The following is a 23,326-nucleotide window of genomic DNA, read 5'->3' as shown; positions in this document are numbered from 1 at the left end:
AGGGCTTCCCTGGTGGTGCAGTAGTTGAGAGTCCGCCTGCCGATGCAGGGGACACGGGTTCGTGCCCCGGTCCGGGAAGATCCCACGTGCCGCGGAGCGGCTGGGCCCTTGAGCCATGGTCACTGGTCCTGCGGGTCCAGAGCCTGTGCTCCGCGACAGGAGAGGACACGGCAGTGAGAGGCCCGCGTACGACAAAAAAAAAAAAAAAGAAAGAAAATAGGAATACAACAGAGAAAATCAATGAAACCAAAGCTGGTTCTCCAAAAAGGTCAATAAAATTGAAAAATATCTAGCAAGGCTAACCAAGAAAGAGAGAGAAGACACAAATTACTAGTATCAGAAATAAAAGAGAGCCATTACTACTAATTCCATGGATATGAAAAGTATAATAAAGGAATATTATTTTAAAAATTGTATGCCTTCTCTATATCTTTAATTCTGTGTTTGTAAGGAGGGGAGATGGTTCTGTGGAAATAAAGCCTATCCAAATGATCAAACAACAAAATGCAAAACACAAAAACACAAAACCCCTAGTGGTTATCAGTGGTTGCCTCTGGGGAACAGGACTTAGGGCAGAAATGGTTGGGCAGGGGCTTTTCTACCGTTTGACTTTCGAATGACATGTACTCATTGCTTTGACAAAATGTTCAAGTGATGAAGTTGTCTAAAGGAGTTGAAAGCAAAAATCCGTGGACACCCTCACCCCTACTGGGTATCCTTGGGAGACTGAGGGCAAGGGTAACATCTGCAGGGGTTGGGCTTTTCAGGCCCTTAACAGCAGTTTAAACTCCCAGGTAGGCAAACTCCCAGGAGCTGGAGGCTTATACTGACTAGTGGCCTCTAGTCGACTTTCCTATTTATATATTGCTTATATATTTAGTTTAAACATTTTTTCTTATTTAAATCTAATTTCTATTGTCTTCAGTTTGTTTTATATCATTGCTCTATATTTATTTGATATATCAACTTTTATTCATTGGAAATCACCCTTCTATCGTTTCCTTTTTCTATATGTTCTTTTAGATACCATTTTATTGCTTTTGTATTTTTAATCTTTTTTGTTTGTTTGTTTTACTGGTTTCTCTTTTTTTCTATTTTAGCTCAATTATGTAAACTGTTTTCCTACTTTGCTTTAAAATGGTGAAAGTGAGAGCAGGAATTTTGTTTTGTTCACCACTGTATCATGTAGGCTTAGAAGAACGGCTGGCATATAGTTGGTACTTAATTATATTTACTGAAAAAAATTGAATTAATTAATTCAAACTCCCAGCAGCTAGAGGCTTAATTAGTTAACTAATAGGAAGAGAGATAGTTTTGAAAATAGTGTATGATCCAAATTAAGGGGGCTGGATGAAGAGAAGAATAATGATGATAAAATAATAGGAATTCATCAACAAAACAACAATAGCGAATGTTTTATGAGCACTCAAGGTGTGCCAGGTACAGAGCTGGAGGTTTTAAAAACAATGTCTCTATTCACAAACGAATCAACGGACAAAGGATTAATCTCCAAAATATACAAACAGCTCATGCAGCTCAATATTAAAGAAACAAACAACCCAATCCAAAAATGGGCAGAAGACCTAAATAGACATTTCTCCAAAGAAGACATACAGATGGCCAAGAAGCACATGAAAAGCTGCTCAACATCACTAATATTAGGAAATGCAAATCAAAACTACAATGAGGTATCACCTCACACCAGTCAGAATGGCCATCATCAGAAAATCTACAAACAACAAATGCTGGAGAGGGTGTGGAGAAAAGGGAACCCTCTTGCACTGTTGGTGGGAATGTAAATTGATATAGCCACTATGGAGAACAGTATGGAGGTTCCTTAAAAAACTACAAATAGAATTACCATATGATCCAGCAATCCCACTACTGGGCATATACCCAGAGAAAACCATAATTCAAAAAGACACATGCACCCCAATGTTCATTGCAGCACTATTTATAATAGCCAGGTCATGGAAGCAACCTAAATGCCCATTGACAGACGAATGGATAAAGAAGAGGTGGTACATATATACAATGGAATATTACTCAGCCATAAAAAGGAATGAAATTGAGTCATTTGTTGAGACGTGGATGGATCTAGAGACTGTCATACAGAGTGAAGTAAGTCAGAAAGAGAAAAACAAATATCGTATATTAATGCATGTATGTGGAACCTAGAAAAATGGTACAGATGAACCAGTTTGCAGGGCAGAAGTTGAGACACAGATGTAGAAAACAAACGTATGGACACCAAGAGAGGAAAACCACAGTGGGGTGGGGATGGTGGTATGCTGAATTGGGCGATTGGGATTGACATGTATACACTGATGTGTATAAAATTGATGACTAATAAGAACCTGCAGTATAAAAAAACAAACAAACAAACAAAAAACAACTAATACTAAACTTCCTTTGGGTTATTTATATGGAAATATGTTAATATAAATCTTTCAGACATTACATGAAATTTCTAAAAATCTTATATGTTCTTGTATAATATAAGTCATAATTCTAGTTAGTACTTTAAAATGTGTATCTCTGAAATAACTAAATTTCCTTGTCAATTGCATTATTATGAACTTTCATCACATCTTTAACCGTGGTCATTTTTAAGTCTTTTGTCATTTACAGACAGTTCTGGGTATACTCTGATGCTTTCACAAAAATGTTCCTATAAAAGGGTTTCATCTTCAAGGAATTCATGGAAAAGACTGACAAGTACAGGTTTCTGGTAACTGACTATACTGCTGAACTGAATGAATAAGCATTTTCAGAACTCTAATGGAAAGCTGATGAATTCGTAAAAGTGCTAACAAAAGATCAAGATGAAAAAAAAATTAATTACATGGGACTGAGTGAACTGTTGAGGATGATTATAATTTTTGTGACTTTCTGTTTGAAAAAAAAAAAAAATCCCACAAGGACTCAGAGGCAAAAATATACAAATCAATTTTCACTGCAAAGTAAAGAAGCTGTTACAGTGGTGGATTACTGGACTGAATGTCAATATTATGACATAGTATGAATGTGTTTCATGTTTGGTAATTGCAATCATCATTGCTTTTGTTGTGGTAATCCCTTTACAATGCTTGGTGTCAGTTTATTTATCTCTTGTAAAAATAAAATACAGTGTGTGTGTGTGAGTTGTGAAAAAAAAAAAGGAAAATAAAAAAATAAAAAGAACGACAACAACAAAAAAAACCCCACCAATGTCTCATTTTTTTCTTCATGACAACCCAATCATAATAGTAATAATAGCAGATATTTATTGAGGGTTTCCTATTGGCAAAGACTATGATAATCACTTTACACACATTACCTTATTTAAATCTACCTCAAAGGGTTTTCTTGAAGATGAAATGAGTTAGTATATGTAAAGTCTCCTGATAAAGCCTGCACAAAATAATCCCTTGATGTATGCTATTTCTCTGTCTATCATCATCACATTGCCATCATCTCACCTTCCTCCTCCTCATCTTTATTATTATCCTCATTTTACAGGTACGAAGTCTGAAGCCCAGAGACATTAAGTAACTTGGAAGAGAATCAGCTGGGGTTGGAATCCAGGTTATCTGCCTTCAGAGTCCTACTCTTCCCAAGACTTTTATAACAAAAGTCTTCCAATGCAGTGAAATCGTTTAATCCCCACCCCTTGAATCACACTCTAAGATAATTTGACCTATAGAGTTCATTGGGATCATTATTAAATTTTATAAAATCAGACCTCAAAATCAAATAGGATTGCAGTAAGTTTATAAGTAAGTCAGGGCACTTCAGCTCTAACCCATAAACCAAAGGCCTGTTGGAAACTCGCTACATCTATCCTACATGTCACAATTGTTTCAATAATTCTAGAATCTTTTCTAAAACTTCAGAACTAAGTCTAATGCTGGTTCACTATCTTATATAAAAATATGTTCCAAAGGATGAAAAGTCCCCCATTTGCTCATAAAATGCCTTTTAAATGTTCTACCATTCTTTCCTGGCATGGAGACGGTTGTGAGTGGCATTGACATTGACCTATTTGGGAATGCAGCCACTTGAAATATCCAGTCAGATGCAGATCAGTTTTTCAGTTGAGGTTTGAGGTTTGAATCAAAATTCATCCAGACCTTAGCATATTTCCATATGCTCTACAATGATAACCGAGGGGGAGGGACAGCTCTCGATTTAATCTAGTGCTGAGCAAATAGCTCTCATTGTCACTTGGCATTATGCTTGTGTTCTGCAGTTGTTATTTTTTTAAAAAAATCAAAATTTATCTCATTGATGCCATAAATACCTATAACAAATAAAACCTTAAGAAAAATTAAAGTATTTATAACAGAAACAGAGACCAGTGAAATCAGGAAGTTTAACGGTGGTCTTTGTTTTATTTTTAAGTTTTAAAAAATTGGGACTTCCCTGGTGGCACAGTGGTTAAGAATCCGCCTCCCAAAGCAGGGGACGCGGGTTCAATCCCTGGTCAGGGAGCTAGATACCACATGCACGCCTCAAGTAAGAGTTCGCATGCCACAACTAAGGAACCTGCCAGCCGCAACTAAGGAGCCTGCCTGCCGCAACTAAGACACAGAGCAACCAAAAAAAAGAAAAAATTTCTCGTGGGTATGTATGAGTGTGTCTGTGTGTGTTTAAAGTATTACATTCATGAAGGATCTGCAGTGAAGTCCTAAGGCAAGAGAGCTACCAGGATCTTTACATAAAAAAATCTAATTTAATCCTCACAAGAACCCTGTAAAAAATAGATATTATTCCTAATTCACAGATTGGAGGCTCAGAGAAGTTACGTATTCTGTCAACTGAGGTTGGCTAGTTGGATTCGTGCGTCCTCTACTGTGAAGGCAGGACAGTTGAACACAATCTCTCCCAGACTCCCTTGCTGCTAAATGTAGATACAATTTAAGCTCTGCCAAACAGGCGCCCTTGTAAGATATTTGAGAAGTGGAAGTGAAGAAAGAGCTGCGCTTCTGTTGTCTCTGCTGGCAAGCAGGGTCATGGTTTTGCTGTGGCAGCACCTTGTACTTCCTCCCCATTTACTAAGCCAGAATGATTTCCATTTGTTTTCTCTAGAGAACATCTAAAAAGCACAAAGGAGCCAATTATTGGCTTTTCAGTCACCAAAGCCTAAGCCCCAAGATCCCAGACACTAACAAAATTTCCCCAAATTGGGAGAGGCAGACAACCAAAGAGTTAAGACGTGTTAAGTACACGAGAAGGTCCTGAACTCTGTCCCTCCCACCCCCTAATCCTCAGACTGAGTCCTGGGATTGGGTTTGCAGAAAGCTTATGGGAACTCCACATCACTGAGAAATCCTAGAAGAGAGGGATTCTTGTGCTCTTTCCTGGGGAGAGTCAGGGGAGGCCCTTGGGGTTCCCTGCACCCCACAAGGCACAGGAACGGATGACGTGGCCGTGTGGTTTCCCTGGGCAGCCAGGCGTTCCAGGTGACAGTGCGGTAGCATCAGGAGCCCGCCCATCTGAGCAGCAGGGAAGCCGGTGGGGCCAGATGGGAAGCAAGGGTGTGCTCAGGATGCCAGGATAGCACCTCAGAGACCTTTCCCACTGGTGAGCGAAGACCAGAGAGAACAGCCCTCAACAGACGCTGGAGTATGTTAACGGCACCAAGAACCAGAGCCCCACCTCCAGGGCCCAGAAAACTCAGTAGATTCATCCTGAATTGATGAAATAAAGTTTCCACCAGGGCTTGAAATTGGATTAAATCCAATTATACAAAAAAGGTTATTTTTCTTGCATATATACCCTGAGTGCTGTGCTCTCTCACTGCATAGTTTCCAGTTAATTCTGAGAGTTATTGGTCTAGACCAGGGGTCAGCAAATTACAGCTAGGCCCTGGGCCCAATTTGGCCCACTGCCTGTTTTTTATTGTCCTGCCTATTTTTGTAGGCTAAGTAAAGCCACTCTTACGTGGCTGAGTTTGCAGAGTTGCGTAATCGCAACAAGGCCGCTATGGTGCAAAGCCTACAATATTTACTATCCGTCTCTTTACAGAAAACAATTGCCAAACCCTGATGTAGAACATGGGCCCTGCCTGGCTGTATCTCATCTGCTCTTGCACTCTTGTCCTTTTGCTGTCATCATGGGGGCAAAGTCTCAAATCAAAATCAAAGAAAAAGCCCTGCCTTTCTCTGCTTTTAAAAATATACCTATGTTCAGATCCAGCTTTTCCTCCCTGAGCTCCCCAGAGGACTGGTTCTCCTTAGACCAGTTTTCTGTCCCCTGGTCTCCTGACCCTGCACTTGCCTAGTAGCTTCCTAGCTTTGACTTCTATTTTCTATCCTTTATGGGCTTCTCATCCTCTGCCTGTCTTTGAGTCGCTGTTTCTTAGGGTTGTCTACGGCACTCTGGTCTCCCTCTACTCACTCGGCCACGCCCCGGAATTCTCAGGAGGACCAGGTTTCACTCCAGCGTTCACCTGTAAGGAGGTGAGCTGGCCCAGGTTACTAACTTCAAGGTTTTATCCCCTTGGCTTGGATAATACCAATACCTTGACACCTAAATGGAGCACTTGATTCTCTTCCTTTGGCTACCAAGTTAGTCAATATTAGCCTTGAACAATAGCTCAGAGAGCAGAATCATCATTTGGTGGTTAATAATAGAGTCTCTGGGGTTAGATTTAGAAGCAGGAGATTTGAAGCTACACCCCTTCTTAGCTAGGAAGCGATGAGCATGGATTTTCATTATGGCATTCCAAATTTACTATGCTTTTATTTATTTACACATTTACTATGTACCAGACACTGTGTTAGATGCTATGAGGTGTAACAGAGCTGAAGAAGACACAGTCTATGTCTTCAAAGAATTTATATGTAACTTTTACCCATATAGACTTGGCTCTCCACAAACGGATAAGAGTATTTTAAAGGCTGTAAACGAGAACTTTGAAATTTTCTTTATAGATCTGTTTTAATTTTTAAATTTGGGGCATAAATACTACTTTGTTTTTAAAAAATCTAATGAAATCACACCAAGTTTTAAAGAGCTGACTAATATAATTTTAGACAATCTGATCACTTGAACTTTCAAAGGTTTGAAATGTCCTAGAGCCATTCTTACGTGGCTGGGTCCTCTGTTTATTTTTATGGCAATCATTGGCATCTGGGAACACCAAACTGGCTCGCCATTCAACAGATTCTGCTCCAGGGACAGTTCTTTATCAGCTTTCAAAGTCCTGGAAGCTAACAGAGTGCCTAATACATGGTAGGCATCCCATGAATATTTGTTGAAAGAACAAATGCAAAAATAAATAGATGAACCTACTAGTCCATTATGTTCTTTCCTCTCAAATTTTACAAACTTATCATCTGTGTCCTTATCGGGAGAATGATCACATAGGGCTTTATATTGAGTCATCTTCATGTTTCATGTGTTATACCTTATCCATCCTAAATGGATTACAATGTCATTGATTTCCCCTACAGAATTGCTCACAGATCTATTTTCCTGCTAAGTGAAATATTTGTTGAATATAGGCTATCATTACTTCCTTTTTGTTTTCTTTTGTTTGTTTTTCTTCCTCTGTCTCTTTCTCAATTAACTAGAGTACACGAAAATGTATGTTAAAATATCTATTGAATAAAATCTTATTGTCCTTGACCTTAATTTTAAAAGAGATGAGTTCAGCAATTTCTCTTTTAAAAAACAACACAAACAAACAAAACCCACAATCATAAATGCCTTCTAACTATGTGTGAGGTTGTGAATAGGAAAAAGTTTACTTATATCCAAGCTAAATACTCTAATAAGCTTTCCCTAGAAATCTATGACATCCCAATGAAGGAGAAGATGTAGGAAGAAGTAAGAGCAGAGGAGGAGAAAATGGGAAGTTATTTGGGAAAAGCGAAGAATCCAGTTTGAGGGATTTCAACAACCAGTAGAGAAAAACTTTAATAAGGAGAAAACTGCCAACCAAAAGAGGCTTACCTTTGCACCCCTCACAGGTCAGTGCATTATAGTGGTAACCGGATGCTCTGTCTCCACAAACAACACATAGCTCATCTCCTTTTATTCTCCCTGCTGATGTACCCAGTCGGGCCTTCTTTGTCACAGGAATCTCCACTACCTCAGTCTCTCCCTGGTAGAGAGTCTCAGCAGGCATTCGCCTGAGTTCATATATTCCAGGAGAGTACCACTCTTCAGGCTGCTGGGGATAGAAACCCAGGTTGGAGTAATAGGAAGATGAGGAAATCTGTGGTTGAACTTGGGGAAACTGAATGTTGTTGTATTGTGAGTATGGTTCCACTTCTAGATTCGGTCCCAGAGGACCTGCTGCTTGTTCTGTTAGTACGCCTGAACAAAAGTGATAACAAAACTGGAATTAATATCATCATTCTATAAATAAGAGAGGCAGTTTAGCATATGGTTAGGAGTACAGGCTCTAAGGGAAGATTGAAATATTTGAATATTTACATTAAAATTTTAATATAAAATTGACTTTTTGACAGTAAAAGAACTATTAACAGATTAAATGACAATGTTAAAAGCTCAGAAAGATATCTGCCACATAGAGGACAGACAAAACACTCATATCATTCATATGTAAAGAGCTTTTGCAAACCAATAAGAAAACATTCAACATGGAGAAAAGGAAAACAAACAAGAATGTTTAAAAGAAAAAGAAAAAAGGAAAGTTAAAAAAACTATTCAACGTGGAAAACATTCAACAATCCACAGAAAACAAAGATAAAGGACAGGCATATATACAAATGCTATCTTTTGTCATTTCTGTCTTACAAAATCCTATAAAGTGGGTAACGGTATTATCCCCACTTAAAATTGAGTAGTCAGAGGCACAGAGTAATTAGGCAACTTTATTCCTACACACCTAAGTAGCTGAGATTTGGACTTTGAGTCTGACTTCAAAGCCCATGTGCTGAATTGCTCCTCTCTGCGATAATTTCAAATCTGTGATGCTTTAAAGCTTTTCTCTTCCTCCCTCTGTACTTGAGTTTGTTAGTCCCTTCAATGCCTCCGCTTTCAGGTAACCTATAGCTAGGCCTGCAAGACTCTGCATGATCTTACCCTTTCTTTCTTTTCCAGCCATTTCCCATGTTCCGACTTCCATATTCCTTAAATATGGCTTGCTGCTTCCAGACTCAGGACCTTTCCCACATGCTGTTTCCTGAGCCTGGAACTTTCCTCAACAGCCATCCCCTCCAAGAACGTTATCTCACTATTCTCCACTTACCTCTAAATTTCCCTTTAAGTATAGCTTCTCTTGGGAAGTCTTCCCTAAACCTAGGTCCCTGGGTGTCTGAACCCAGTTGTATAGTACTTATCTACCCTTCATGGCCCTCCCTTTACTTATCTGTAAAGAGAAGACTCCATGCTGCATGATGTTATAGTTCTTCTTTATGTCTAAAACCTCTATAAGTGTATGACCAACAGTTTATGGGCATTAGAATTCAGGGCCTTTCTACAACGCAAAGTGGAGAATATGTATGTTAGATGTTTGTTTAAAATAAAATGCTTTCTGCATTGATACAGGAAATCACTGACGGAACACAAAGGATACAATATCTGTGCAAAATCAATTTTGTTTCTTTCATGCCCAACTTAACCATATAAAACCAGCACTGAGTCAGTATATCTGACAGTCAAAAAATTTTGGCAATGGGGCTTTGTCTTATGACTGCAAAATGGAAAAATATAAAAATATGGAATTATTACAGAAAAAAGAGAAGCTAAAATATGAGCAAAATCTTGATCTATTTAATAACTAAATATGGTTCAAATTTCTGGAGTGAATACAACTGAAAAGAGCTAAAAGCATTAAAATCATTCGTTTCATCTAGATTTTATCCTCCAACCCATCTTACCCTCACTCAACTTCCCATCCCCACCCCCAGCCCCAGTTTCTCTCCATCTACAGGTCTAGTAAAGTTAAGCAACTTGCCTGAAGTCACATAATCAATTAATGAGAGAATCTGGATTCTGTAGAATCTAAGGAAATGTGTAGTTTTCTCCTCACAAGACAATTCCAAGGTCTCCGAGCATTATTTCAAAAAATCTTTTAATAGTCAAGAGACACAATGGAGTCCCAACTCAAGTCAAATCATGTTATCAATATCTGGAATCATCTCAATTAAAATGGAACGCTTTCACAAAGACATCAATTCTACTATATGAAAACAACACAAAACAGGGTAAGACTATGAGATCAGTACACAATATTATTAAATAATGCCTCTATTCTCAAAGCACATCCACTTCTAGTATTTCACGGTGTTCCCACCAAATTTCCACAGAGTAGAGACAATAAATATACAGGCAACTTACAATAAAAAACCCCAGCATGGACAACATCCTCCAAAATGGTGGGACAAGAATAGCTTCCATTAACTGACTGTGAGACCTTGAACAACTGCCTAACATTTTTCTGTTTCTTCTGTAAAATGGGGCTACTAACACCCAGGCTCGCTATCTCATAAGGTAATTCTGAGTATAAGATACAGTTTCTGAGAAAAAGTTTTGATAAGTGGAGTGCCATAAAAAGACATGTTTGTTTCCTAAAGAACCTAGCAAAATCTTGATTGTAATGATAGTTAATTAGTAAATATTAATACACATCAGTCTGTTTTGATGCTATAAATTATAGGATACTTCTTTCACTCATAAATATATTGAACACTTACAATTTGCCTGACACTGTCCTAGGTTCCGAGGACACAACAGTGACAGACAGACAGAAAACAGATAGAAGAGGCCCCAGACTTTCTCTTGTTTGTGTATTTGGGGTGGGGAGGGGTGGGAGTATGTCAAGGGCTGGGATAAAACCAAGTAAGCAAATACAGAATTTTCTGACAGAGCATAAGATGTGGAGAGGGCAAAGGTAGGTCAACTTTAGAGTGTACTTTCGGAAAAGGTAAATTCATTTCTATTTTAATGCAATTTATGAGTGATTTTTTAAAGAATCAGTTTATCAAGAAATAGGAGAATTTGGATTTCTTTATAACAGAAATTCTCCATGGGAGTTTAGTGAAGAGTTCTTAAATGCGAACACTTGAATGGACTCCAGGAGAGGCTGGGACCCCCTGTAAAGGGAAGCAACATTTTTCTGGGTAGAGGGTCATTTGGCAGCATTTAATAATTTCTCTAAAGGAGTACCATCAAAGGGAAACTTCTGAGATGCAAGCATTCTATACCTTTCAACATGGTAGCCGCTAACCATATGGAATATTGAACATTTGAAACATAGCTAGTAATAATGAGGAAATGAATTTTTCATTTTATGTAACTTTAAACAATTAAAATTTAAAATTAAATAGCTACATGTGGCTAATGACTGCCATATCCGACAGCGCAGCTCTAAGGAGTTTGTGACCAGAACACTGTGTACCCAAATGGGAGAATCAGGTTCACGTACAAAGGATGGCACTTCTTCATAAACCCACAGTTAGTTTCTGATGAGCCCGATAAAGGGTTCAGATTATATCCAGTTTTTCATCCCTGGCACAACGCTGATTCTAGTAAATGTTTCATGAATGTTTGTTGAAATGTTTCATGAATGGAAAAATTGCCTTCTCGGCCTTCCTTTATTTCCCAATCCATGGTTTCTTAACAGATGATATGGCTTGGTTTATGAAGTTGTGTGCCGTTCCTGGTGCCAGGCCTTTGTGATGTTGGTGCCTCTCCCCACCTGGTTTGTCAACCCATCACCTCCTCTGTCAGGCCTGTCCCAGTTTTCCTAGGTAGAATTAATCTCTCCTACCCTCTGTACACACTCTACTGCAGCACTCAGAAGCATGTACCATCATTTTTGTTGGTTTACAGGCTTATCTTTCATGCTATATCATTTGAGGTGGTAGGACATACTCATTACAAGCACTTCTGTGTAGACAAACCTGGATTCAGTTCGCCTGCAACTTGCTAGATGTGTGAACTTGGGAAAGACATTGAACTTCTTTAAGCTTCTGTTCCTTCCTCTATAAAGCCAGGATCATATAATACACTACTATGTATAAAATAGATAACTAATGAGAACCTACTGTACAGCACAGGGAACTCTACTCAGTGCTCTGTGGTGACCTAAATGGGAAGGAAATCCAAAAAAGAGGGGCTATATGCACACCTATAGCTGATTCACTGCTGTACAGCAGAAACTAACACAACATTGTAAAGCAGCTATACTTCAATAAAACTTTTTTAAAGAAAAGCTGGGATAATATAGTAATTGAAACAAAATATAGTATCTAGGTGAAAGGTTGCAATAAAGATAAACTAAGACAAAGAATGTAAACTGCATAGTGCCTAAGCATAAACATTCAATACTTTTTTTTTTTTTTTTTGCGGTACACGGGCCTCTCACTGCTGTGGCCTCTCCCGTTGCGGAGCACAGGTTCCGGACGCGCAGGCTCAGCGGCCATGGCTCGCGGGCCCAGCCGCTCCGCGGCATGTGGGGTCTTCCCGGCCCGGGGCATGAACCCGTGTCCCCTGCATCGGCAGGCGGACTCTCAATCACTGCGCCACCAGGGAAGCCCCTCAATACATTTTTGTTGTGGTGGTTAGTCTGTGAACTCCTGGGGAATACATTAGATTACTATATATTACATTCCCTTTTCTCCTTCATTCCCGGCACCTTACAAAAAGCCTGACACAGTGTAAATCTTTAATAAATGCTTATTAAATTGAAACGATGGAAAATTTACTTCCGCAGGCTTCCAACTAATTTCCATCTCTAAATACAGTGTCAGGGGCTTCCCTGGTGGTGCAGTGGTTAAGAATCCACCTGCCAATGCAAGGGACATGGGTTCGAACCCCAGTCCAGGAAGATCCCACATGTCGTGGAGCGAATAAGCCCGTGCACCACAACTACAGAGCCGGTGCTCTAGAGCCCGTGAGTCACAACTACTGAGCCTGCATGCCACAACTTCTGAAGCCCGCTCGCCTAGAGCCCGTGCTCTGCAACAAGAGAAGCCACCGCAATGAGAAGCCCACGCACCATAAGGAAGAGTAGCCCCGGCTGGCCACAACTAGAGAAAGCCCGCATGCAGCAACAAAGACCCAACGCAGCCAAAATCAATAAATAAATTAATTTAAAAAAAATACAGTGTCAATCATTTTTAAACAACACATTTAAACAAAATAACGTGCTGCCAAGTCTACAACCAGAAATATGTTCAAAATTGTAATTATTATGAAAATAATTTGACTTTCACTTTTAGCTGGAAATTCAAAAGGTAAGATTCTATTCTGAAAAAAATATTAAAACAGACAACATTATATTATACTGTTTATGTTTTAATTATAATCTATATTTTACTTCAGAGAAAACAAAGCGGGCTTAAGGGTAAACTCTTTACTTATCTGATTTTCCATTGACTATTGGGAGAAATCTACTGTGAAACTAGTTCAGTAAATTAATGTTTTTTATCTCTTTTTATTTTTCTCATCACAATGCATAGTTTGAAATAAATCTTATATCATTACCCCATACACACTTATAGATATGTATAAATAATTGAAACAAAATTTCCGTGAAATAACACTTATCCTTACCTCTTGACGGGCACTCTGACATTTCTATTGTATTCCTATTCTATTCTATTCTAAATTTTTAATGCTGGTCACAAGTCACAAAATAGATATCATGACCCACTGGGATCTGAGACTTGCCATTTTAAAAACACTGCATGAAATCATGTACTTTAAAAGGTTTTTTCAAGTGTCCAAGGCATTAATGCTAGAACTGCCTAGTGTTTAACTTGGAAGAATGGTGCTAATTTTACACACTATCCAGTGAAGAATTATAGGGAAAACACACTTAGATTTAGTCTCAATGAAATACACACCTGCCTGGAACCCTATAGAAATCACACCACCCCAGCTTCTCACCCCAGTCTTCTGGTTCTGACTGAGCCATCTTTGACAGAGATCTGTTACTGGAATCTCAAGCAAAAGTGCCCCATGTTTCCTCAGTCCAGTGGCAGAAGCCCCACCGCCAGCATCTGAGAACCTCCGCCTACCTTTAGCAGGCTTCATGCTCATCATTTCCATGGCAAATCCCAACGACGTGCAGCTGTGACAAGGACTAATTTGACCTGGATTTTCTAACTCCGGAAACTGCATTACCATTCTTAGCTTACTCACAGCAACTGAAAATGAGACTAGGTAAGGAGTGACAGAGGCCAGAGGTTGTGGGGTTTACTGATTAACTTCATTACCGAGCAGAATATTTGTAAATGTTTATGAGAAAAGTCCTCGATGCCAAATTGCCTAGTAAGCTGGAAACCAGGCTCTTAGATAAACAGTTTTGGGGAGCACGTTCCAATTTAGGAATTTTTAGAGGACAGATTTTTGTTCAGTGGCTCTAAAAGTGGATTTGGGGGTAAATGCCATGTTCTACGTCTTGACATTCGTTCCTCTCAAAAGGATACAGATTGATATAATTTTGTAATGTCAGGAAGCATTAAAGCATAATACTTAACAGCGTGAGGTAAACTAATCTGGGTTTATATCCAGTATTATGGGTGGAAGTGTGTCCCCTCCTAATCCCATAGGACCGGTGTCCTTATACAAATGGGAAATTTGTATTTCAGAGACAGAAACTCATAGAGAAAAGACAATGTGAAGATACACAAGGAAAATGTCATCTACAAGCCAGGAAGAGAGGCCAGGAACAGATCCGTCCCTCTCAGCCTTCAGAAAGAACCCACCCAGCTAACACCTTGATTTTGGACTTCTAGCCTCCAGAATGGTAAAACAATACATTTCTGTCATTTAAGCCACCCAGTCTGTGGTATTTTATTACAGCAGCCTTAGCAAACTAATACATGTAGGCTCCCTTGGCACTCACTAGCTCTGCAGACCATGGACGAACTCCTGAACCATTTTCTTTTCTTTTTTTAACATCTTTAATGGAGTATAATTGCTTTACACTGTTCTGTTAGTTGCTGCTATATAACAAAGTGAATCAGCTATACATATATCCCCATATCCCCTCCCTCCTGTGTCTCCCTCCCACCCTCCCTATCCCACCCCTCTGGGTGGTCACGAAGCACACGCTGATCTCCCTGTGCTATGCGGCTGCTTCCCACTAGTTATCTATTTTACATTTGGTAGTGTATATATGTCCATGCCACTCTCTCACTTCGTCTCAGCTTACCCTTCCCCCTCCCCGTGTCCTCAAGTCCATTCTCTATGTCTGCATCTTTATTGCTGTCCTGCCCCTAGCTGAACCATTTTATGCCTCAATTTCCTCATCTGTAAAATGGGACTGATAATCATGCAACCTCATAGAGTTATTATGAGGATTAAATAAAATAATATTTATTAAATGCTTAGCAGAGTGTGTGGCTACCCACCATCATCATACTGATATTATAATTATTTAGCCTTGGACTCTTGTTGTAGGGTGGCTTGCTTCCTGAGCAGGAATAATTTCTGCAGCATAACTTGTGGATACCAAGCTTGTGACTGTTGGGTATTTTTTGGAAGGGAGGGCTTCAGAATAGGACTCAGTAGGTCCAGGGTTGAGCTTAGGGATAATGCAACCAAATACACTGTGTCACCTTAGGACAGTCTCTCAGCTTCTGCGGACCTCATTTGTCTACATCAACAGATGGTAAAACAGAGATAATAATTCCTGCTCTACTTCCTTCATGGACCCGTTGTGAAGAAAAAATCACATAATAAGTGTGAAAGCAGTTTTAAAAGGCAAATGTGATCTATATAAACATGATAATCACTGCTAAGCCATTTCTACAGCCTTTACGGGTTTACAAGGTGGTTCTACATGCATTATCTCATCTGATCCTTACTTGCACCCTTTGAGGAAGTTATAATTTATGATGCCCACTATCTCTTACCCTATTTTACAGACATGGAAGGTCAACTCAGTGAAGTTAAATGATTTGTCTAAAGTCACCCAGCTATTAAGGGATGAAGCAAAGGCTTTAACCAAGGTCTTCTCACTCAAAACCTTGTGGTGGAAAAACTAAAGCACACTTGCCCTAATTGTCAAGAAAAAGGAAAGAGTGATGGTTCCTAGGTGTATTTCAGCTTTGATTGCTCAACCAAGAATCACCATTTGCAAAGCTGTTCTCAATCCTCAGTTTACTTCTGACCTCGTTCTCCCCTCCTCACAACCCAAGAGCTATACTTGCCTTGAGGGACTCTAAGCTGGAAGAGCTACCCAAAGGCTAAGAACCAGGACAAACTATCTCTGAATTTTATATTTCAAGAATTCTCTACTGAGTTTTTCACTGGTCAGACAGAGGAGCCTGTCTGTTGCCCCCAGAAACTTCAATACTAAAAAAGAAATGAGCAGGATAATTTACCTGATCCAGGAGACCCTTGTTGCTGAGTGAAATTCACACAGGATGTTCTCTTAATAAGACTGATTGAATCCCTTTGCTTCTTTTGCAGTGAGGACCAACTGCTTCGTGCCATTTTTTTTCCCCAAGGTATATTTTTCTCCTACAAGTCTGTGCTGTTTGAAACAGTAGCCACTAACCATGTATGGCTACTTAAATTTAAGTTAATTTAAATTATGTAAAATTAGAATCAGTTCCTCAGTTACACTAGTCCCATTTTAAGCGATCAGTAGCCACGTGTGATTAGCATTAGACAAAGTAAATCTGGAACATTTTTATCACCACAGGAAGTTCTATTGGACAGCACCGTTGTAGACGGTACTTGGGGCAAAGTGAATAAAATGTCAGTCACGGCAAGGAGGGGCGTTAGATATGATGCTATAAAAATTAGGGAAGTCCCAGAGCAAATGCTGGCAATGCTTTTCTGAGAACTGTCCCTGAGAATAGACTTGGCTAACAGACTTTGAGTGAAACAATCTCACTGGAAAGGCCTTCTCCACTGAGAAGGTGAACAGGAGTGTTCTCTTAACCTGAATCCGTAATCATCCAATTCCGATTTCTTATCCTGACCATAATTTGGTTGTCTACTTACTATCTATGGAAATTCAGCAGATTCTTTAACATCTTTAAATCTCCATTTTCTCAGCAGTAAAAGGGGAATAGTAATGGTATCTACCTTATAGGAGTGTTATGAGAATTAATATTAATGGCAAATAGTTACAGAGTACTTACAATGTGCCAGGCATTCTTCTGAGAATTCTATTAAATAAGACAAGTAACTTGCACAAAGTTAAAGAATTTGCCTACGACCACATACCAGTAAATGGCAGAGATGGGATCGAATGAGAGTCCACTAACAAATGTAAAATGTGCTTAGCATGACGCCTGACATATAGAAAGCACTCAAGAAATGGTAGCTGTTATGATCCCAATTTTTTTTATCACTGTAAATGTATAAATTTGCAGTCTGTTTTCATAGTCAACCTTTCTCAGTTTGGTTATTCTGAGAGCCCCTGAGACCTGTTTCTTAGCCTGCAAGGTTGAGAGCCATGCTCTGGATGGCAACGGATTTGCCCACTAGCTGGCCAACATGCACCTCATTGCATGCATTTTCCAAACTATGCATGCCCCATCTAAAAGAAGCAGTAATTTATGTTGTCATAAGGAAAGGCTCTTCTGATATTTCTTTTCCTTCTCCCATTTCTTAACCTCACTAACAAGAGCACCACATCTGAGAATCCTGGGAGAGCAAAAACCAAAGCCACAGGGAATTAGTAAAAAACCTTAGAGGCTGCTTCAATCTGTGGAAGAGATATGGATAAGAAATGGTAGTGAAAAAATATTTAAATTATGCTAAAGCAACGTTCCATTTTGTCTGAGACAGCGGTATCTTTCCATCTTCTGGAAACTTTTGGCTTTGATTGGCCCATCAAGTCAGAACTATATTCACTTGTGTTAAACTCAGTGCGATGGAAAAAGACTTGAAATCAAATGTCAGAAATATTACACAACCCTGCATCTCAAGACCTTTCATTGTATTTTAAAACATCCAGCTGATTCTGTAACATCTGAAAGATTCTTTTAATTTAAGCAAAAGACATAGGCAAGAACCAGATTCCAATAAAAATAAAGCTACCCAGAGAAAATAAGCATCAACAGCTGAGAAAAGCATAACGTTATGAGAAGTAGCTAAAGGAAATGAAGCGCGAGTGAATAGGATTATATAGAATCTGCCCTCCTGCCCCTTGCTAGGCCTCATTCAGAATGGGGCTTTGGAAAGACTACTAGAAACAAAAATAAAAGTTATACAAAAACGTGGATTCCATAGCTGTTGTTAGCAATGCTGTAATGCCAAGGTGAGATAGAACATGTGTTTTTTTCTTAGAGCACCCAGAAATTTAGTTCCATATTATTGGTTTTTGTTGGCTCCTTGAAAATTCTTAGCACTCAACAATGATAAGATTAACAGAACTTCCTCCCTTTAATAGTAGAGTGGTGTTTATCATTCTAACAACTTAAATAATAACAGCTACATTTCAAACCCTGGAGTAGCGATACTGCTTTATGATGCCTTGAGATTTACAGAACGCTTTCCACACAGCCATTCAATCCTCCAACAAACTGTGAAGTGAATGTCATTATTATTCCCATTCTACAGGGGAGAAAACTGAAGTTTAGAGAGTCTCAGAGGCAACTGAGACTTTATTTCTTTCAATTTCATTGCTTATTTCCACTCACATTCATTGAATGTTTCCCAGTATCACCAAGCTAAAGGAACTGGACCCATTGTACTGGAAACATTTGGTACGGGAACATAAGATTGTACCTTTTCTTGCTTATTCTGTGCTATTACTAGAATGCTTTTCTACTTACTGAGTCTTTAAAATTCTGTGTTTTTTTTTTTTAGTTCTTAAACCACAATTTGCTAAAAGGATACACAGATTTTAATTAACATGCCACATTCTACCTATTCACTATGTTAAACCATGGGAAGCTGTGGACTTTGTCATTATTACCTTTTATTACACACTAATTGCATAAGACCCTGCCTTCTTCATTCATCAGAGAAGCCTTTATTAACCCACTAAATTAATCTTTGACCAAGTTTCCTGGCTCTCAGGATCTCCCAAAGGAAAGCAGACTTGTCTCTCTTAGGTCACCATGTCCTTCCATCCTGCATTCTGCATGTGGATTGAGTTACCAATGAACTAGATTCCCATCTGGATTTGTTAGGGATGTGTGGCAGCAGAATAAGTTAAACGACCTCACAAGGTGACTCCAGCCCCATCTCTGTAATTCTATTCTAAGTTTCTTTCCTTCTTTTCTACAAGGGCCAGCCTAAGAAAACAGAGCTATAGAGCAAATCTCCACCTTTTCCCCTCACCTACCACCCCACCCATCTTAGCTTTCCTTTAAACATTCCAATTGATTTTGGGGGGAAATCACATTAATACTGTGTGGCAGCCCCTCTGGTGATGATGCATATCCTTGGACCCACCTCTCATTTCAGCTGCAGCTGTAGCAGATAATCACGTGCAAGCTCAGACTCACTTCACATTGGCACTCTGCTGCACATCTCTTTGCTTTCTTCCCAGAGCTTCTCCAATGCCACAGGAGACCAGCTGGCTTGATTCCATTGGGAGCAGCAGAAGCACAGCCCAGAAGTGCAGGGAAGTTAATGCCCCCAAGGGCAACCCTCAACCAACGGGAGCCAGAGGTCGGTTAATAACTGCCCCCATGCCCGGTGCCTCAGTGGACAATTCTTTCGGCTTCTCCCAGTGGAATCGCCCACAGCAGCGATCTTCATAATTCATCTCGTCTTGGTTTTCCCTCCTTCCCTGTCTCATCACCCCAGTCCTTTGCTCCTGCTCCCTGGGATGACCTCTCACATAAACTGTCTGCACACAAGTCATTGCCTCAGACTCTGCTTTTCAGGGTAACCATTTATACGGGTGGAGATGCTTCCCCTTCTTGAGCAAAGCCTTTAGAGAGTGAGGGCTCCACAGCCCTCTCTAGAAGCAGCTGAAAGGCCTCACTCAAGAGCTCATTAGTGTCTCCACTGCCCATTAGTGAGTGCCCATCAGTATTTGTTGAGTAATCTTTATGTCACCTTCTCAATGTCTTAAATTAAATCCCAGTGTCTTGGGATTTAATTATGGCATTTAGAGTAACCTGCAGGAAGGGGGACCATGCCCAGGACCACCTTGAAAGTCATGTCATGTCAGGTGAGTACCACTGGGTCCAAATCACCACTTCCTGACACGAAAACTGTAGCAATTTGTGGACTCAAGTGCTAATTCTAGGTTGTCCTAGAATTCCCAGCCTAATAATCTCCTTTTACCAGTGCTGAGTAATGGAAATATGGGGTCCAGAGCCAGTTCTCTAGACTCTTTCGACTTGCCTAAATAAAAATGAGAAGACAAGGCCCTTCCAAGTCATTCTAGACGTTGGGCCTTTGCATTTGCTATTTCTTCCACCTAGAATGTTCTCTTTGGCTCTGTCTTTCTCAGCTCAGTTGTCAACTCCCCAGAGGCCTCCCCTGACCACACCGGTTAGAGCAGCCTCATTCTTCCAGTCACTGTGACATCACCCTGTTTTGTTGTTTCCATAGCACTTACCACTACCTGATATTATTTCATTTACTCATTCCTTTGCCTGTTTCTTTTCCTGTCTTCTTCCCTGCTTTATTCTAACATCCAGCACATGGTCAGTGTTCAATGTTTGGTTGGAAGAAATTATAGCCATCCACATGCGATACAGTAAACCTCACTTGCCCTTGTTATAACAACATGATGGCTGTTTTTGATTACATTTAGGCCACTGGAAAAGAGTACAGCTCTCTGGCTAATTGAGCCCATGGGTTAACACTTCTGAATCTCGGGCACATCTCAAGATCTAGGAGTGGTGAGTTAGGCACTGTGGGCTACTCATCCATGAACCACAGTCCTTTCCCTGGAGCTCTGTACCCTAAGCTCAGGGTAGGAGGTCCATAGACTCCATCAGTGTCATCAGGACATAAAAGAAGATGGGCAGGAGGAATAAAGGGGTCAAAATACTCTTTGTCCTCCCCTTTGGTGGACCTTTAGTGCAGGTATGTTTTCCCCTGGGGGAAAGAGGCGTGGGGAAAAAAATGCTTCGACCTGGCTCTAGAACTTAATGGGGAAGAGGAAAAGGAGTCCCAATGGTCACATGGCTCTGATTAGTTTCCCAAGAGAGGTGGACCAGATGAAGATTTGAGGAAACTGCTCCAGCTGGGAATAACAGCTATGCATTGCAGCGTATGCATCTTGTGCTATATATTCTAAGAAGCCTTAAAAGAAGTGTTAGGAAACTGTGTAAGAATGTGGTCCAGCAAAGGAGGGATGAGGCAAGAGCACCACTGAGAGAAAGCATGAACCACGGTGCTTCCTTAGCAATCATTTTCTGATGCTTCTAACTTGACAGCTCCTTCACAATTTTTTCTCTATCTACTTACATCCTTTTCACCTCCTGACAACTGAGGTCAACGTTCAACCCGATGGGCTTGCTTAAAGTGGGCTAGTTTGTAAGAAAGATCTTACCCTTTCCTCTTGATGTGTATACAAATTAGAGCTGAATGGATTTGTTTAATAATGATGACACCAGAGTTCAGATTTGGAGATCTTAAGATGCAGTTGTAAAATTTCAGAGCGGGAAATGGAGTTTATATGTGAAAAAAATCATCTCAAGAGTAATTTTCTTTACTCTGTGATATGCACCTACAGTCCTGTGAGCTCTGACGGATAGGTCACAAATTATAAAGATGTCCATACATTGATTTTTTTAAGGACCCATAGAAGGGTAGGCCAGGAGCAAATGGTCAAGTGTCCAGACAGGAGGTAGGTGTCCCACTGCCCTTGACTGTATCCACAGGATGAAGAGAAGCCAACTGGAAGGAATAAGATGTAGCAAGTATGTCTGAGAACTAGCATTGCATAAATAATAACTACTGCCTTTGATCTCTCTGAGAGTTACTGATAAACATCTCTTTTTCCCCTAAACCTCTTTTCTCCTTCCCTCTATTATTTATTATTTGATTCTTATTTATCAAGTACATACTAGGATTAATAAAATACAGTCACTGTCCTTAGATACTCTTATACTGAATGGCGGCTGGTAGACATGTAAATAGATAATAAAATAATGACCCCTCCTTGGAAATGACCTGATAAATCATTGCACACTAAAGCTAATGACTGGTAGGTAATCGTATAAGCTATTGATTAATGTCTCCCAGGGCTTTCTGCAACCAAATAGGGGATCGTGTCTTAACACATTGAATTTTGTGAATTTCAAGCGTTTGCATTTTCACTAGCATCATCAATCATGGTTGATATATTAATATAGAGTGAAAAACTTGGAGCATCCAAGCCTCCCAGCAGAGCTATAATGCAGAAGGGAATTATTTTAAGCGTGGCAGAAAGCTGCCCTGCCCCACCCAAAATATTGCCCCTGCCGGCATTTTGCTGATGTTCTCAATTCAGACTCTTTATAATGAGATGTTATTTTATAAATGCATAAAGTGGAGCAATAGATCATTTTATGGTATCATCTAGTTACAGATCTACTGAAAACAACTTAGTACAATTTGTCCTCAATCCGTCTTAAATGACTAATCCTGACACTGTGCCATATTTCTCCCAGCACCAGAAGAATGCTGGAAAGGAAACCTATCGCAGAGCTATAACCTAAGTAACTTCAGACTTTAATAGGTATAATATTAAACCATAAGAATCATGATTTCATAATTTAGTACAGGCTATAATAATACTAGAATTAGCCCTAGAACAAGAATGCATTTCTACTCCCAGCTCTGTTAATTACCTAGGCTCATGGCCTTGGACAAGTCACAAAGCTCCCTGAGTCTTGCAGTCTTCATCTATAAAACAGAAGACCATTAGATTCAATGAATCCAAGGTCCGATTTACCTCTAACCTTGCGTAGTAGCTAACATCTATTGAGTACTTAGAAGGAACAAAAAAATGTTCTGGACTCTCTGTTGGACTTAGTCAGGTTTTTTTTCTTATGTATGTCCAAATTGCAGTTTGTTTTTACTAATATTCAAATGAACTTGACAACTTACCAAATAAATTGTCAGAAAGAGAAAATTCATCTGTGGCAGGTAAGTGGGAGTGTTCAATGAGATTCATTTTTGATCCCATCCAAACTTTTCTGTTTGAGAATGTATCTTCGTTATGGTGGTCTTCAAAAAAATCCCCTGAAAGGTAAATAAATACATAGAGTGTTTGGGAAGGGTAGGGAGGTGATTATGAAAGAGAGGGAGAGAGAGAGAGCAAGCTAATTTTAAAAAGCACATATGGCTCCCTTTGTAGACATTTTATCATAGCTTTTCTGTACATATCTTTCCTCAACATTTACCATTTTTACACCTCATTTGGACAAATATCTAAGATATGTGCTTTCAGAATAGATACTCTCTAATTTATCTGGGAAAACATATGTTTTCATTTGTTTCA

General features: G+C 39.6%; 1 protein-coding gene across 3 annotated transcripts in view; it reads right to left on the bottom strand.

The window, feature by feature from the left end:
* Positions 1-23,081, bottom strand: part of NR1H4 (nuclear receptor subfamily 1 group H member 4) — a 48,989-nt gene extending 25,908 nt beyond the window's left edge. For 2 of the 3 annotated variants that reach the window (XM_022599921.3, XM_022599922.2), the window contains exons 1-2: positions 13,983-14,091; positions 7,942-8,307 (exon numbers count right to left, since the gene is read on the bottom strand). In XM_022599921.3, coding sequence (XP_022455629.1) covers positions 7,942-8,307; positions 13,983-14,091 — 475 coding nt within the window. Of the gene's footprint in view, positions 1-7,941; positions 8,308-13,982; positions 14,092-22,932 lie in introns of those variants that run through there. The other variant, XM_022599924.2, reaches the window with a different exon arrangement.
* Between the last annotated feature and the right edge of the window lie 245 nt (positions 23,082-23,326).

The sequence above is a fragment of the Delphinapterus leucas genome, chromosome 11, assembly GCF_059928025.1.
Source record: "Delphinapterus leucas isolate spDelLeu-1000000601 "Yukka" chromosome 11, BTC_Dleu_Yukka2, whole genome shotgun sequence".
Lineage (NCBI taxonomy): Eukaryota > Metazoa > Chordata > Mammalia > Artiodactyla > Monodontidae > Delphinapterus > Delphinapterus leucas.
Note: the sequence above shows the minus strand (reverse complement) of the source record. Positions and strands in the feature narration are given on the sequence as shown.